This window comes from Prionailurus viverrinus, unplaced genomic scaffold, assembly GCF_022837055.1.
Source record: "Prionailurus viverrinus isolate Anna unplaced genomic scaffold, UM_Priviv_1.0 scaffold_55, whole genome shotgun sequence".
In the NCBI taxonomy this organism is placed as follows: domain Eukaryota; kingdom Metazoa; phylum Chordata; class Mammalia; order Carnivora; family Felidae; genus Prionailurus; species Prionailurus viverrinus.
The window spans coordinates 596,189-611,315 of NW_025927617.1; the positions used below are offsets into that span (position 1 = coordinate 596,189).

The 15,127-nt window shown below is 37.9% G+C and overlaps 1 protein-coding gene and 1 long non-coding RNA gene across 17 annotated transcripts in view; one reads left to right on the forward strand and one right to left on the reverse strand.

Moving 5' to 3' along the window:
- The window catches only part of LOC125159655 (uncharacterized), a 138,404-nt gene extending 137,701 nt beyond the window's left edge, over positions 1-703 (reverse strand). For all 15 annotated transcript variants that reach the window (XR_007149876.1, XR_007149874.1, XR_007149872.1 and 12 more), the window contains exon 1: positions 566-703. This is a non-coding gene — a long non-coding RNA (uncharacterized LOC125159655). The remainder of the gene's footprint in view (positions 1-565) is intronic.
- Positions 9-12,105, forward strand: ZCCHC13 (zinc finger CCHC-type containing 13). Of its 2 annotated transcripts, none has more exons than XM_047848199.1 (2): positions 9-63; positions 10,808-12,105. In XM_047848199.1, the coding sequence occupies exon 2, from the start codon at positions 11,041-11,043 to the stop codon at positions 11,554-11,556; it is 516 nt and encodes a 171-aa protein (XP_047704155.1). In that variant the 5' UTR covers positions 9-63; positions 10,808-11,040; the 3' UTR covers positions 11,557-12,105. The 2 variants fall into 2 exon arrangements, with proteins under 2 accessions (XP_047704155.1, XP_047704154.1); XM_047848198.1 differs by lacking the exon at positions 9-63 and adding an exon at positions 672-791.
- The last annotated feature ends 3,022 nt before the right edge of the window (positions 12,106-15,127 follow it).

Below are 15,127 nucleotides of genomic sequence, written 5' to 3' on the forward strand. Positions count from 1 at the left end.
GTCTCTCGCCATACTTGTGCCCCAGTGCTCAAGGAGAGCCACTACCAGCGTTTCCTAATGGAGGTAGGTGTGGTAAACTAGGGAAGTGGAATATGGGAAAGACGGCATTGCAGGTGACGGCAGAGAGCAAATCTAGATGGACTCTGAACCGGCCCCCAGGGAGGAGATGGCGTGCCCTCAGATTCCTTAATAAGACCCACCACCCTTAACAAAGGCCAAAAAAAAAAAAAAAAACCACCAAACAAACCTCTCATAATTGGATGAGCCTAGTCCTAAGGCCCACCCTTTAAACACACCTTCGGCTACGTAAGAGGAACTCCCAAAATATTTAAACAGAGAACGTCATGGGAAATAACAACGCTCCTGTGCCTCAACCCTGATTAGAAGAAAGGAGTCTGTATCCTTTCCCAATCGAAAGTAAATGTTCAATATCCTTTTGTAGGCCTGAGGCCCGTGCTGTCCCCCACTTATTCCTCTCGTGAACCGCGAGAATTCACAAATCAAGGGTCTCCCCGGCCCGAATTCCCTCCTCCCTCCTCCGTGTTCTTCTACGACGTTATTTTACCTCCTGGCTGAATCGAGTGTCGTAGCATGAATTCTTAGCGCTCGCCGCCGCAAGATATGGTGGACGGAGCAGCTGCACAGAGTTCGGAGATCCAGGGTGGTTGCACAAACCAAGGTGGAACTGGACAGCCGGCAGAGAACCAGCCGCGCCTCCAGCCGCAGCGCTGATGCCAGTTAAGATCTGCCTCTCCGGGATCGCCGCAGTGTACTTCTGGCGCATGCGCTAAGTACGCCCTCTTCTCCCCACCCCCACCCACTACTGCCTTTCAGAGGTTAACCCTCTGGCTTTCACGTTTTCCCTAGGGCCCTATCCCATCCGCTTTCTTCACCTATCTTCCCCTTGTTCCCACCGGCTTCCACCACCATCCCTTCTTCAGCCCATCCTTCTTTCGTCAATCCCTCTCCTATTCTTAGTTCCACTGTTTCACTTCCAAATCTCCTAGTTGCTCTTTGTGTTCTTTTTTTGTTGCTATAGCAGTTTTATTGAGATGTAATTTCGTGTCATACAATGCACCAATTTAAAGTGTACAATGCAATGGATTTTAGTGTATTCAGAGTTGTACAACCGTCACCACCATTTTAGAATTTTTCATTACTCTAAAAAGAAACCTCATCCCTATTAGTGTATCTTGTGTGCGTTGGTGGTATAGTGGTGAGCATAGCTGCCTTCCTATTAGTGTATCTTTGTGTTCTTTAAATTTTTGTTTAAATATGTAATGTTTTAACATCACCATTCTTATTTTTATACATGTAACAATGTGTCTTTTAACTATTTTTCCATGTTTCTAATTGTCTTTATCTTTTTAAATAAATGGACAGCCCTCATTTTTTTAAGTATTGTTAAAATTGAGGTCAGCACTTAATTCTTACAGATGGAGTTACTTGCTCTTTCCACTTCTCTTCCTTTTGACAAAACTTCCCTAATCTACAATGGTCCCATCTGAAGAGAAATTCAAAAAGGAGGCACAAGTTGTCAATTTTGAACCCTATAAAATACTTAGATTCCTGGGCCTACCTATTTGTCTGAACTTCCCAGTTCATACGCAGGTTCTTGGGAGCAGTAAAGGAGAAATTTGGAGAACTCTACTGTATCTATCCATTTTAGTCTAACATTCTATTTCCCTCTTTTCCCTCACCTTACCCTTTCTTAGAAGATGTGATGGTTAATTTTATGGGCCAACTTTGCTGGGCTATGGTGCCCAGATACGTGGTCAAATATTATTCTGGATGTTTCTGTGATGGTGTTTTTGGATGAGATTAACATTTAAATCCGTGGACTTTGAGTAAAGTAGATTGCCTCCCATACTGGGGGTGGCCTCATCCTTCAGTTGAAGTGCTGAATTAGAACAAAAGACTAACCTTTTCTAAGCAAGAGAGAATTCTGCCAACAGATAGCCTGTAGACTTGAACTGCAACACCATCTATTCCCAGATTTTGGACTTCACAGATAGATATAGATACATAATTATAATTATAGATATATAATTATAACCATGTTGGAGATATATATATATCATATTGGTATGGTCATATATATTCAGATATAGGTAGAGATATCATGTTGGTTCTGCTTCTCTGAAGAATCTTGACTCACATGGGGGGTTTCCTGAAACCTGTGAATACCCTGAATTGAGGTTGGGGTGCAGGGAGGAATGGTAGTCAAAAAGAATATTCTATTAAACCCTCGAATACAGCTTTGCCTTGTCAAATTGTACAGCAGCTAAATCTGACATAGAACTGGACTTAACTTTGCAAAAGCTGTCATTACAAGGATGTAAAACACCTGAGGAAATGAGTACCCTTGTCTTCTCAGAGTCGAATAATTTTTCCATGATGGCACAAGAACTCGTCTGTTCTTTGTGATTTTGAGGAATGAGGGAACAGGATAGCAGAGACTGGCAAGATGGTACAGTAACAAACTCATGTTAATAAAGGCCTTAATTTCATTGCTAAAAGTTAATTAGTTTGAATATGTGAACAAGATGGCTAAGAGACCAAGTAACAGGATTGATTCGTTTATTGACTCCTGATAAATTACTTGGAGAATGATCTGTTGCAACAAAATCCAGGCAGGGGGCAAATATAAGTTATACTAGGGCCTAGAATCCATCCACCCACTCTTGTGTATGGGCAATATTCCCATAATCTTGCTGGTTATAAAGCAAAGGTGTGTCACTTAAGAGGATGTGTATGTTTTTAAGGAGGTCATAATTATAAATTTGGGAGATGTTTTTAACAATCAGGATTCATTTCAAGGAGCAGAAAACCCATCTGTATTTTAGATGTAGGAAGGAATTTAATATAGAAAATCACATGTTTACAAACTATTTGGAAGGAAAAGAGGAACAGGTTCTAGGCGGAGTCCAAGGAATAACTCCTAGAAAAATATGGAACTGACCAACCAGAGTTCTCTCACCACTGCTACTGCTATCTCAGTCTTGCATGCACATTCCCCAGGCCCCACCCCAGGCCCCTGTCTTCCCTGAAGCCACCACCTTTCAAAAAATGACCTAACAGAGAACATGACTAAGACTTAGGATTCCTGAGGGGGAAAAGGGGTGAGGTGGCCACTTTGCCCCTGAGCCCATCCCCTCCCCACAGAATATGCATTTCTGGCAGCTGGACATTGAGGAATAATATGAGGCCTTCTGGTGGGGACCTGTCCTCTGGCTGGGGCTTGAAGGTGCCATTCTTGAGGGCTTGAAGTCCCCTCCCAATTCAATACATCCCCATCTGGCTTGAGGGGCCCTGGACTGAGTCTATGCATATGCAACATTAAAGGTAGGGGTCCTGGTCTTATGGGTTCTCTAGATGGGGGCTTCAAGTTGGTGTAAGCCATCTTCAATGTGTCTGTGTGCTTGAATCTGAGATCCAGAGTCCCAGAACTGGACTTAGGGGTCTTGGGAAAGCCAGGGGCTCGAATCAGAGATTCTCAGCCTACAGGCCCTTAAGACAGTGTTTAGGAAATCCAGAATGTGGGCTTGAAGGTTTAAGTACTCCCAGAAGAGGGATTACAGTGTTGCCACTGGGTCTATAGACTCCAGTCTAAGATAGTGAGTGTGAACCCTGAGGCCCAGGGTAATGGGGTCCCCATTAGAATTGGGAGAATGGATCATGGTTCTGGTGGCCCCACCTAGGGCAGAATTTACACAGTACCTCTCAAAACAAACAAAAACAAAAATAAAAAACGGACTAACCAGAGTTGCTATTATCTATGAGGCTATGACTGCATCCGTGAACTCCAGAATATACCAAAGCCAAAATGAAAAACCATCTGCTGTCACCACCATAACTGATTTTTGGCAAACAGTGCTGGTGAATGAACATTGAAATGTTATTTGTGCAGCAAGTCTGCACAATTTGCTTTCCAGCAGGAATGGGCAAAACGTAACTGGAAGATGCCACATTTGTCTTCCAAATCTTGAGGAGTTGATTCTGATTGATAGACCCTATTTTACATACAGAACTATGGCTGCAAGTGAGTATAGAAAGTGGAGTTTTTGACTTTCCAACTTCTCAAATGAGAAGGATAATTAAATGAAGATTGAATGAGCCAATCCAAAGTACCCAGCTCAGTGGTACATACAGTAAAGGGAGTATTCAACTGGGAATTTGGAAGCCTGGGATGTAGTCTTAGCTCTGTCACTATATTAATTTGATCTTGGGAAGATTACTTCCTCTCTTGGACCTAACAGAGTTTATCTAGTAATTATTCTGGAGAAATATTTTAAGCAAGAGAATGATGTGGTCAACTTTTCATTTTAGAAAATCACTTGGTCAAGAGATGATGTAGACCTGCTTTAGAGTAGTAGTGTGATGGAGATAAATGTGACACCTTGGAGAAATATTTAAAAGGTTAAAGCATTTTATAATGATAAAAGGGATGATTCATCAAGAAACTGTAACAACTAAAAACACATATGCACCTAACAAAAGATCCCCAAAGTGCTGGGGAAAAAACAGACAAAATTGAATAGATACATGAATAATCCAACAATAATAGTTGGAGACTTCAATATCCTATTCTCAATAAGGGATACTACAAGTAGACAGAAAATCAGCAATCAGAAAACTGGAACAATACTATCAGTCAAATTGACCTAACTGACATCTAGAGAATGTGCCAACCAATAGCAGCAGAATAAACATTCTTCTCAAGCACTCATGAAACATTTTCCAAGAGAGACCATTTGCTAGGTCATAAAACAAGCTTCAATAAATGTAAAATGATTGAAATTATACAAAGTATATTCTCCAATCATAATGGAATGAAATTACAAATCAATAACAGAAGGAAATTTGGGGAATTCACAAAAGTGTGGAAGTTAAATACTGCACTCCTGAATAACCAGTGGCTTAAAGAAGTAATCACAAGGAAAATTAATAAACACCTTGAGAAAAAGAAAACACAACATACTTTAAAGAAGCTTAAAGAAGTAATCACAAGGAAAATTAGTAAGCACCTTGAGAAAAAGAAAACAACATACAAAATTTATGGGATGCAGCTAAGGTAGTGTTCAGAGGGAAATATATAGCTGTGAATACCCATATTATAAAAACAAAAGGGATCTCAAATCGATAACCTTAAGAAACTGAACAAAGAGCAAACTAAGCATAAAGCAAGCAGAAGGAAAGAATAAAAATTGGAGTGAAAATAAGTGAAATAAAAAGTTAAAAAAAAACACTAGAGAAAACTGACAAAGCCAAAAGTGGCTTTTTCAAAGAGCAAGAAAATTGAAAAAAAAAAAAAAACAAAAAACATGGCTGAACTGGCCAAGAAAAAAGAAAAGACTCAAATTTCTAAAATCAGGAGTGAAAGAGAATGCATCATTACTGACCTTACAGAACTAAAAGGAATACTATGAACAACTGTATGCCAATAAATTAGGTAATCTAGATGAATTAAACAAATTCCCAGAAGACACAACTGCCAATGCTGCCTCAAAAAGAAATAGAAAACCTGAATAGAGCTACAACAAACTAAATTAGTATTTTACAGAATTCCCACAAGAAAATCCCAGGCTGAGATGGCTTACCTAGTGAAAATTTCCAAACATTTAAAAGAGAAATAGTATCAATTCTTTACAAACTATTCCAAAAAGTAGAAGATGTGGAAGGTCCTCAAAAATCATTCTTTGATATCAATATTACCTTGAAATGGCAACCAGATATATCATTATCATCATCATAAACATGCTACATGTCAACATTCTTTATCGATAAAGATACAAAAATACTCAAGAAAATACTAGCATACCAAATCCAGCAGCATAAAGAAAGGATTATACACCTTGATCAAGTAGTATTTATCTGACGAATGTAGGGTTAGATGAACATAAAAATCAACATAATACACCACATTAATGGAATAAAAGACAAAACTACATGATCATCTCAATAGCCACGAAGACATTGACAAGATCCAATGAACTTTTATGATAAAAAGTGCTTAGCAAACTTTCCTATTTGCTTAGCAAAACTATTCCTATAGGAGGGAACTTTCTCAATCAGATAAAGGGCATCTACCAAGAACTCACAGCTAACATCATACTTAATGGTGAGACTACATTTTCCCCTTAAGGTCAGGAACAAGACAATAATGCCCACTTTCACAACTTCTATTCAACTGGTGGTTCTAGCAAATGCAAAAAGTCAAGACAAACTCAAGAGATGCAGAAAAAGCTTTTGACAAAATTCAACACCCCTTGATGATAAGAACATTCAACAAAGTAGGAATTGAAAAGAACTTCTTCACCTGAAAAAGAATGTGTATAAAATACCCATAGCTAACACCATACTTAATGGTCTTAAAGACTGAAAGATTTCCCCCTAAGATCAGGAATAAGACAAGGATGTTGGTTCTCACCACTTCTATAACATTGTACTGAAAGTTCTAGTCAGGGCAATTAGGCAAGAAAATGGAATAAAGGACACCCAGATTGGAAAGGAAGAATTCAAACTATCTCCACTTGCAGATGACATAATCTTGTCTATCGAATCCTAAGGAATCCACTAAAAAACTATTGGTACTCTAAATCAGTTCAGTTTATCAAGGTAGCAGGATAAAAGATCAATATACAAAAATAATTGTATTTTTATATACTAGCAATGAACAACTCAAAAATGAAATTAGGAAAATAATCCCATTTACAATAGCATCAAAAAGAATGAAATACTTAGAAAAAATTTAACAAAAGATGTGTAAACTTACACACTGAAAACCACAAAATATTATTGAGTGAAAATAAAAACCTAAATAAATGACACAACATCCTGTGCTCATGAATTGGATGACTCAATATTGTTAACACTCTCCAATTCTATCTATAGGTTCCACAATATATATCAAAATCTAATTTGCCTTTTTTTTTGCAGAAATTGACAAACTGATACTAAAATTCATAAGGAAATGCAAGAGACTCAATAGTCACAACATTTTGGAAAAGAGGGGCAAAGTTGGAGGCCTCTAACTAATTTCAAAACAAAATACAAAACTACAGTAATGAAGACTGTGTGGTACTGGTATAAAAGTAGCCATATAGATCTGTAAAATAGAAATGAGGTAAACGTATGAGAAACTAAGGAAATGAAGAATGACAATAACTAACTCCAGGAGACAAAAAGCTGTGCAGCTGGTGAAAATTGATCAGAGTATTCATGGCTGAGCCATGAGTAGCATTTACATACTTATAGTTATGTAAATGTTGGATATTCTCCTAATATTAGGAGAAAGGTGAAACAGTGGGGGGTGGGGGGGTGGAGAACTTGAAATGTGTTAAGTGTATGATGTGGACCAAAAGATGGTGTAGGTAACAGAGGGCTAAATGTTCATTCTCTGAAATGGAAAACCATAGATAAGTTGAAACATCTAAAATTGAAACATGAAGAACTCATAAGCATTATCTAAAGTTATGACTCTTTAATTCAGTGTGTTTTGAAACTGTCAGTTATAATCATGTAATGTATTTAAGAGATCAATGTAATGGGTCGCCACCAGCATTTATTACAACATGAGTAAAAAACATCATAGCCAAACTATGGAAAAAGCCCAAACATCCATCAACTGATGAATGGATAAAGAAGAGGTCATATATATACATGAATATACAATGAAATATTACTCAGCCATAAAAAAGAATGAAATCTTGCCATTTGCAATGACGTGGATGGAGCTACAGAGTATTATGCTAAGTGAAATAAGTCAGTCAGAGTAAGACAAATACCATATGATTTCACTCACATGTGGAATTTAAGAAACAAAACAGATGAACATAGGGGAAAGAAAAGAGAGGCAAACTAGGAAACGGACTCTTAACTATACAGGACTAGCTGAGGGTTACTGGAGAGGAGGGGAGGATGGGTTAAATAGGTAATGTGTATTAAGGAGGGCACTTGTTGTGATGAGTACCAGCTGTTGTATGTAAGTGATGAATCACTAAATTCTACAACTGAAACTAAAATTACACTGGATGTTAATATTAACTGGAATTTAATAAAACCTTGAAAAAGAAAAAATATAAAACTAGGGTGTTTGCCTGATGGGGGAAAAAAAGAGTGGCAGGTGATCACAAATTCATCACTTATCTTTGAAATTTCATATTGCCTTCCCATATATTAAACTGAATTAGATTTTTAGGATTTTAAGCCTCAAGAAAAACAGGAAAGAATATATTTTCTTATAGAAATCATTTGCCCTCCTAATTCAAAATTTATACCATAGTGTCTACTGTACTATACATATCAAATTAATATTAATTTCCTCTTTCCCCTTGTCTTACCCAACAGTCCCAGGCTAGGCAAATACAGCTGGTGGTGTAATGAACCTAAGGTATATAGATATAGACATATAAATTTCACTGTTACTTCATCATTTTAAGTTCCCTTTTGCCATGTACAACTTTTAATACATTCCAGTGTGTAGCTTACATTACATATGATCCTACTTTTTATGTGGGCTCTTTATTAAATATATTGGAAGTTTCTAAATTAAAAAAAAATTAATTGGATAGAGAACTTGTTAGATTTTCTACTTGTATCAGTTATATAAGAAATTCATAGAAATTTTATAAGAAACTCTATAAGAAATTCATCCATTATATTAGGTTATCAAATTTATTGGCATAGTAAATTATTCTTTTAATATCTAAAATAAAAGAAAACATCAAAGTGAATTGCACACATTAAAGGTAAATATTTTTTTCTTAAACTTATTTGAGTTATAACACACACACATATCCTCTGTTGCAATGTAAAATGCAAGTCTTACTTCATGTCCCAATTAAAGCTATTTGAAAATCAATGCTCTTAACTATGGGCATGTATTACTTTAATAAAAGTATAAACCTTAGGGGGGGGTTAAACATGATAATAAGGTTAATTTAATAAGCATATATCAAATTTTGAACCAGGGAGAGAATTTTTGCTTTTTGAAACCATTTATGCAGAATCATTTAATTGTTTAGGAATAAAACTCATTTCATTACTCTATATATGGTGATTGCCCATGCTCTTTGGCTCTAAATGTATTAATTTTTGAAAATATTTATCTTTGTCATTGCATTTATGGAATCAGTTGTACATCCCAATCAAGTCACATTCAAAATAAAGACCAACTGCTACATTTACTATTCTCATGCCTATGCTTTACCAAATACATTTGTATTGGCTGCCTGGAAAAAATTCATAAGCAAAACATATAGTTAACTAGTAGCTGAAGGAAAAATATTTATTGTACAGTTTAAAAATTACCAACAAACTAAATTCATTTCAAAAATTGTAAAGTATAGAAAAGGAAAATAAGGAGAAAAAATTGTATTCAATCATATAGCCCCAAAATAGCTATGGTGGATATTTCAGTACCTACTTTTCCATACTTATTTTTATAGCTATATAAATGAACATGTCCATAAATCTTTATATGGTTTTTGTAAGATATAAACAATTTGGAAAACAACAGGAAATCTGTCCAATATTTAAATTACAGTTTTGTAATTTAGTTTCCAAGTAATAATGTATTCTTTATACTGAATGCTTCAATCGGGTTATGTTTCATAACTTAAATGCTGGTGATTATATTGAAAACTAACATTCCTGCAATAAAATATGGAAGAATGTGAGTAAATCTCACTGTGGCATTTTAAAGATTTTTTTTCTGCTTTATGTATCTCATATCTTTGTGGATGTTTGTATTTTATTTTTTAAAACAAAAAAGGAAGTTAGTCTACTTTGCTATAATTTGTTTCTTTCATGTACTGGATTAGATACATCTCATACATATTTTTCCTATGTCCATAGGGCATATATAAAAACTGGTCATCTACTAGATCACGGAGAACACCTAATTCTTTTTTTTTTCCAATATATGAAGTTTATTGTCAAATTGGTTTCCATACAACACCTAGTGCTCATCCCAAAAGGTGCCCTCCTCAATACCCATCACCCACCCTCCCCTCCCTCCCACCCCCCATCAACCCTCACTTTGTTCTCAGTTTTTTTGTTTTTTTTTAATTTTTTTTTCAACGTTTATTTATTTTTGGGACAGAGACAGAGCATGAACGGGGGAGGGGCAGAGAGAGAGGGAGACACAGAATCGGAAACAGGCTCCAGGCTCTGAGCCATCAGCCCAGAGCCCGATGCGGGGCTCGAACTCACGGACCGCGAGATCGTGACCTGGCTGAAGTCGGACGCTTAACCAACTGCGCCACCCAGGCGCCCCGAGTTCTCAGTTTTTAAGAGTCTCTTATGCTTTGGCTCTCTTCCACTCTAACCTCTTTTTTTTTTCCTTCCCCTCCCCCATGGGTTTCTGTGAAGTTTCTCAGGATCCACATAAGAGTGAAACCATATGGTATCTGTCTTTCTCTGTATGGCTTATTTCACTTGGCATAACACTCTCCAGTTCCATCCATGTTGCTACAAAGGGACATATTTCATTCTTTCTCATTGCCACGTAGTACTCCATTGTGTATATAAACCACATTTTTTTTTATTTATTCATCAGTTGATGGACATTTAGGCTCTTTCCATAATTTGGCTATTGAGAGTGCTGCTATAAACATTGGGGTACAAGTGCCGCTATGCATCAGTACTCCTGTATCCCTTCGGTAAATTCCTAGCAGTGCTATTGCTGGGTCATAGGGTAGAAGACCTAATTCTTAATATAAGAAATCCTACAGGGTACATTGTCTGAGCAGGGAGGGATTCAAACAAACTTGAAGACCCAAGTATTTTTTTTTTTTTTAATCAGGAAATACCATCACTCAGCCATGCTTTTCACTTCAAGAATGGAAGGAAAAGTCAGGCGGGAAGGGCAGCTGGAATGCCTGTGACACGTGAGTGGGGTCGTGCGCAAACCTTGTGTGATGTCACTGAGGCACCTAGAGAAAAACGGCCACTTGTTTCTAAGCCGCCCTAAGGAGAGGTGCGTCGGAGCCTCAGGGGCAGTGGTGGGCCCGCTCGCCCTAAGATCTCACCATCGCCATGAGCAATAAGGAATGCTTCAAGTGTGGACGCTGTGGCCACTGGGCCCGGGGATGCCCTAGAGGAGGAGGAAGTCAAGGGCGTGGAGCTAGAAGCCATGGCAGAGGTTCCCAGTGCAGTTCCACCAACCCGTCTGACATCTGTTACCGCTGTGGTGAGTCTGGTCATCATGCTAAGAATTGTGATCTTCTCGAGGACATCTGCTACAACTGTGGGAGAAGTGGCCACATCGCCAAAGATTGTATTGAGCCTAAGCGAGAGAGAGAGCAGTGTTGTTACACTTGTGGCAGACCAGGCCATCTGGCTCGTGATTGTGACCGTCAGGAAGAGCAGAAGTGCTACTCTTGTGGTGAATATGGCCACATTCAGAAAGACTGCACCCAAGTCAAATGCTACCGGTGCGGTGAGATTGGCCACATGGCCATCAACTGCAGCAAGACGAGTGAAGTCAACTGCTACCGCTGTGGCGAGTCTGGACATCTGGCGCGGGAATGCCCCACTGAGGCTACCGCTTAATTTTTTTTCCTTTGTCCCTCCCTCCTTTTGTTGATAGATAATTGTATTATTTTCTCTCAAACCATTTCACTGACCAAAAGTTGATAGATGGAGGCTACTCCCAGGCTAGAAGGAAAGGGCTGGAAAAAAAAATCTCCAAATAAGTTGTTCACTTTTAGATGTCTTATACTGTAATTAATGGGTTTCTGCACCATTGGTGAATCTGATTATTGGACAGTCATTCTGGGTATCAGCCAATTTCTAGGTTCTTTGTGTTTTGCTTTAGCATTTAATTAAGGGCTACTACTGTGTGCCAGCCCCTGTTGGAGGAATTGAGGATATATCAGTGAACAAATAAGATCGAGTTTGGGAACATAGGCCTAGAATCTATTGAAAAATAATATAGTGTGTCAGTGGAGATAAATTGCTGTAGAGAAAAAGAACACCAGGTAAAAGAATGGAATGTGCATGGGGAGGGGACATGTGGTTCTGTCTTAGATACACAAAGTACCCTGAGATGACATTTCCTCAGAGATTCATTGCATAAATAAAGCTGATTCTGAAAATGTGTATGACCTTGCTAAATAACTTTAACTTTATTATATATTGATTGCTTTGAATTTTCTGATCTCATTAGCTTTTAAATAACATTGAAAGACATCTTTACCTGGCCCTACAAAGAGTGTATAGTTTAGTGAAAATAAACCAGAAAAATATGTATAATGTATGTAAGTAGCTTTGAGACAGAGAGCAATGACAAAAAACCAAAAAAAAAAAAACCTTCAGAAAAAATTGTTGACATAAACCTACTTATTGGAAAGTTTGGACTTAAATATTTTTTAAAATCTAGGAAGTGTAGACATTAAGATTGGAACTTTGGCGATTAAAAAAAATGCTCATTTTCATAGATAGGAAAGTTATATTTATATTTAAGAGTTTCTGAAAAATGTATTGTCACAGTTATAAAAATGTTCAGTTTCATATGCTGAAATCTATTTTTAAAAATCAAATCTGAAAAGCAATTGAAGTTCAATAAAATAGAAGACACTTTTAAGGGGCGCCTGGGTGGCTCAGTCGGCTAAGCATTCAACTTCATCTCAAGTCATGATCTCATGGTTCCTGAGTTCAAGCCCCATGTCAGGCTCTGTGCTGACAGCTCAGAGCCTGGAGCCTGCTTTGGATTCTGTCTCTCTCTCTCTCTCTCTCTCTCTCTGCCCCTTCCCTGCTCGTGCTCTGTCTCTCAAAAATAAACATTAAAAAAAATTTTTTTTAATTAAAAAAAAAGAAAAGGCACTTCTAAATTCTAAATAAAGGGGCGCCAGAGTGGCTCAGTCCGTTAAGCGTCTGACTCGTGGTTTTGGCTCAGGTCATGATCTCATGGTTCATGAGTCCAAGCCTGCATCAGGCTCTTCGCTATCTGATAGTGCAGAGCCTACTTGGGAATCTCTTTCTCTCTCTCTCTCTCTGCCTTCCTGCACTCTATCTTTCAAAATAAACAAACATACAAAAATAAAAATAAATTCTAAATAAAACCTGGGATGGTGGAGGTAACTATTGTGTCAAGAAAAAAATTGAAGTTGTAATGAAAAAATGATTTGAAAATAATAACTACACATTAAATCCCAAGGATCTGATGGAATTTATACTAGAAAAGATAGTGTAGGGGCGTCTGGGTCGCTCCGTCAGTTAGGTGTCTGACTCTTGATTTTGACTCAGGTTATGATCTCTCGGTTCGTGGGTTCAAGCCCCACATTAGGCTCTGTGCTAGGAGTGAGGAGCTTGCTTGGGATTCTCTCTCTCTGTCCCTCTCCCATTTGCATGCATACTTGTGCTTGCGTGCGTGCTCTCTCAAAATAAATAAACCTAAAAAGAAAAAGATAGTGTAGAAGGTACAATTTTTGCTCCATAAATTCATGAGGTCAAGGAAATGTAACTGATTTTATAACTGAAGCCACAACCTTTTATGAACCTTTATAAAACCTGATGTATAATCCTTCATTCCCATCTAAAAGATTCCTTCAATACAGCTGAGTTTCAACTTCTGTGACCCTCTTGGCCTCCTAGAAATTGATTCTGTTACTCTGTGCTGTCACAACAAAATAAACTCAGGCACACCCCCAGCCCCTATGTGAGGCAATCTCCGTTCAATCTGCCAATTCACAACATGAAACCCCTGCATCACACTGAACCAAACAAATTCTCATTTGTGATGTGGGTCTGAGCTCTAGGAAAGAATTAATACAGATTTCTGCATTTGAATCCCCCCTCCCAAACCATCTGGAATTTCTTTTACTGTGTCCTCTGAGGTTTGTCCCAGAGCTGGAGGGGGAAGATAAGCTATCTTCCTTTATAAAGGACACACTCAGCTTTTAAATCCTCTTTACATTCCCCCTAGGCAATGTTTCTAGTTTAAGAGGAAAGGAAGCCTTATTTTGACTCATTAGTATCCCTGTTTCAGAAGTTACAAAATGGCAGCCATTTACTGAATCAGGTCCATAGTATGTTTAGTCTGACCCATATATTAACAATATTCATGAATTAGATGTCAACATTTAAAAATTAGAACATTTTCCATAGAAATTCTTATTTTTTTGGTCTCTCTGGAACAAAAAACAAAGATCAGGAAGCAATAGGTACCCATTTCTGTGAATCTTGGAAAAACCCTGGAAAGCATTTCTCATTAACTTTACCTGCCAGGCCCCTCCAGTTGCTTCAGTCTATAACCTTTGCTGTATGCTTGGGGATAGGGGTAAACAACTACCTAACACTCACCACACAAGCTTATTATTATTATTTTTTTTAATGTTTATTTATTTTTGAGAGAGAGAAAGAGACAGAATGCAAGCAGGGGAGGAGCAGAGAGAGAAGGAGACACAGAATCCAAAGCAGGTTTCAGCTGCCATCTCAGAGCCCAATGTGGGGCTTGAAGTCACAGACTGCAAGATCATGACCTGAGCTGAAGTCGGATGCTTAACTGACTAAGCCACCCAGGTGCCCCTCACTACACAAGTTTAAATAAAGCTGTTTATATTCTCATATTTGTAGATACAATCAGGAAAGCACATTATATCAATAGAGGCTAAAAAGACATTTTATCTAATTCAAGTTACTTTCTAATTTAAAAACAAAATAAAACATCTCCTAGAAAGTAACTTACAGTAGGGTTTCATGGGACTTCTGCTTCCAAGAAGATTGAATAGATATACTTTTACCTATTCTTCCCATTCAGTTCAATAAAAACCTTGAACATTATAAAACAAACATAAAAAGAGTCTGAAAGGTAGAGAGAAAAAGATGGGCAAGTGCTTCCAGATCAAAGGAACTACATAGCAGTGAGTTCCCAGAGCAGTGGGTTTTCTTTTTGCCTCATATATCCTGGACTTGAAGCTGAAGAAGCTAGCAACCCAGGAATTTTAACAGGCCCAGAAATAAAAAGCCCCAACAAAAGCCTACTTTGACGAGCCAAAGGGCCAGGAGAGAGGCAACTTAGAAAGATAGAAAACTTTTAGACAGTAACTGCTCTACTTTAGCCAAACATCACAAGTAAAACTATGGCCCCAGGGTCGCCTGGGTGGCTCAGTTGGTTAAGTGT

Bases quoted from the DNA above. Each gene is read 5' to 3' on its own strand.
- ZCCHC13 (XM_047848199.1), top strand. From the start codon at position 11,041: ATGAGCAATAAGGAATGCTTCAAGTGTGGACGCTGTGGCCACTGGGCC.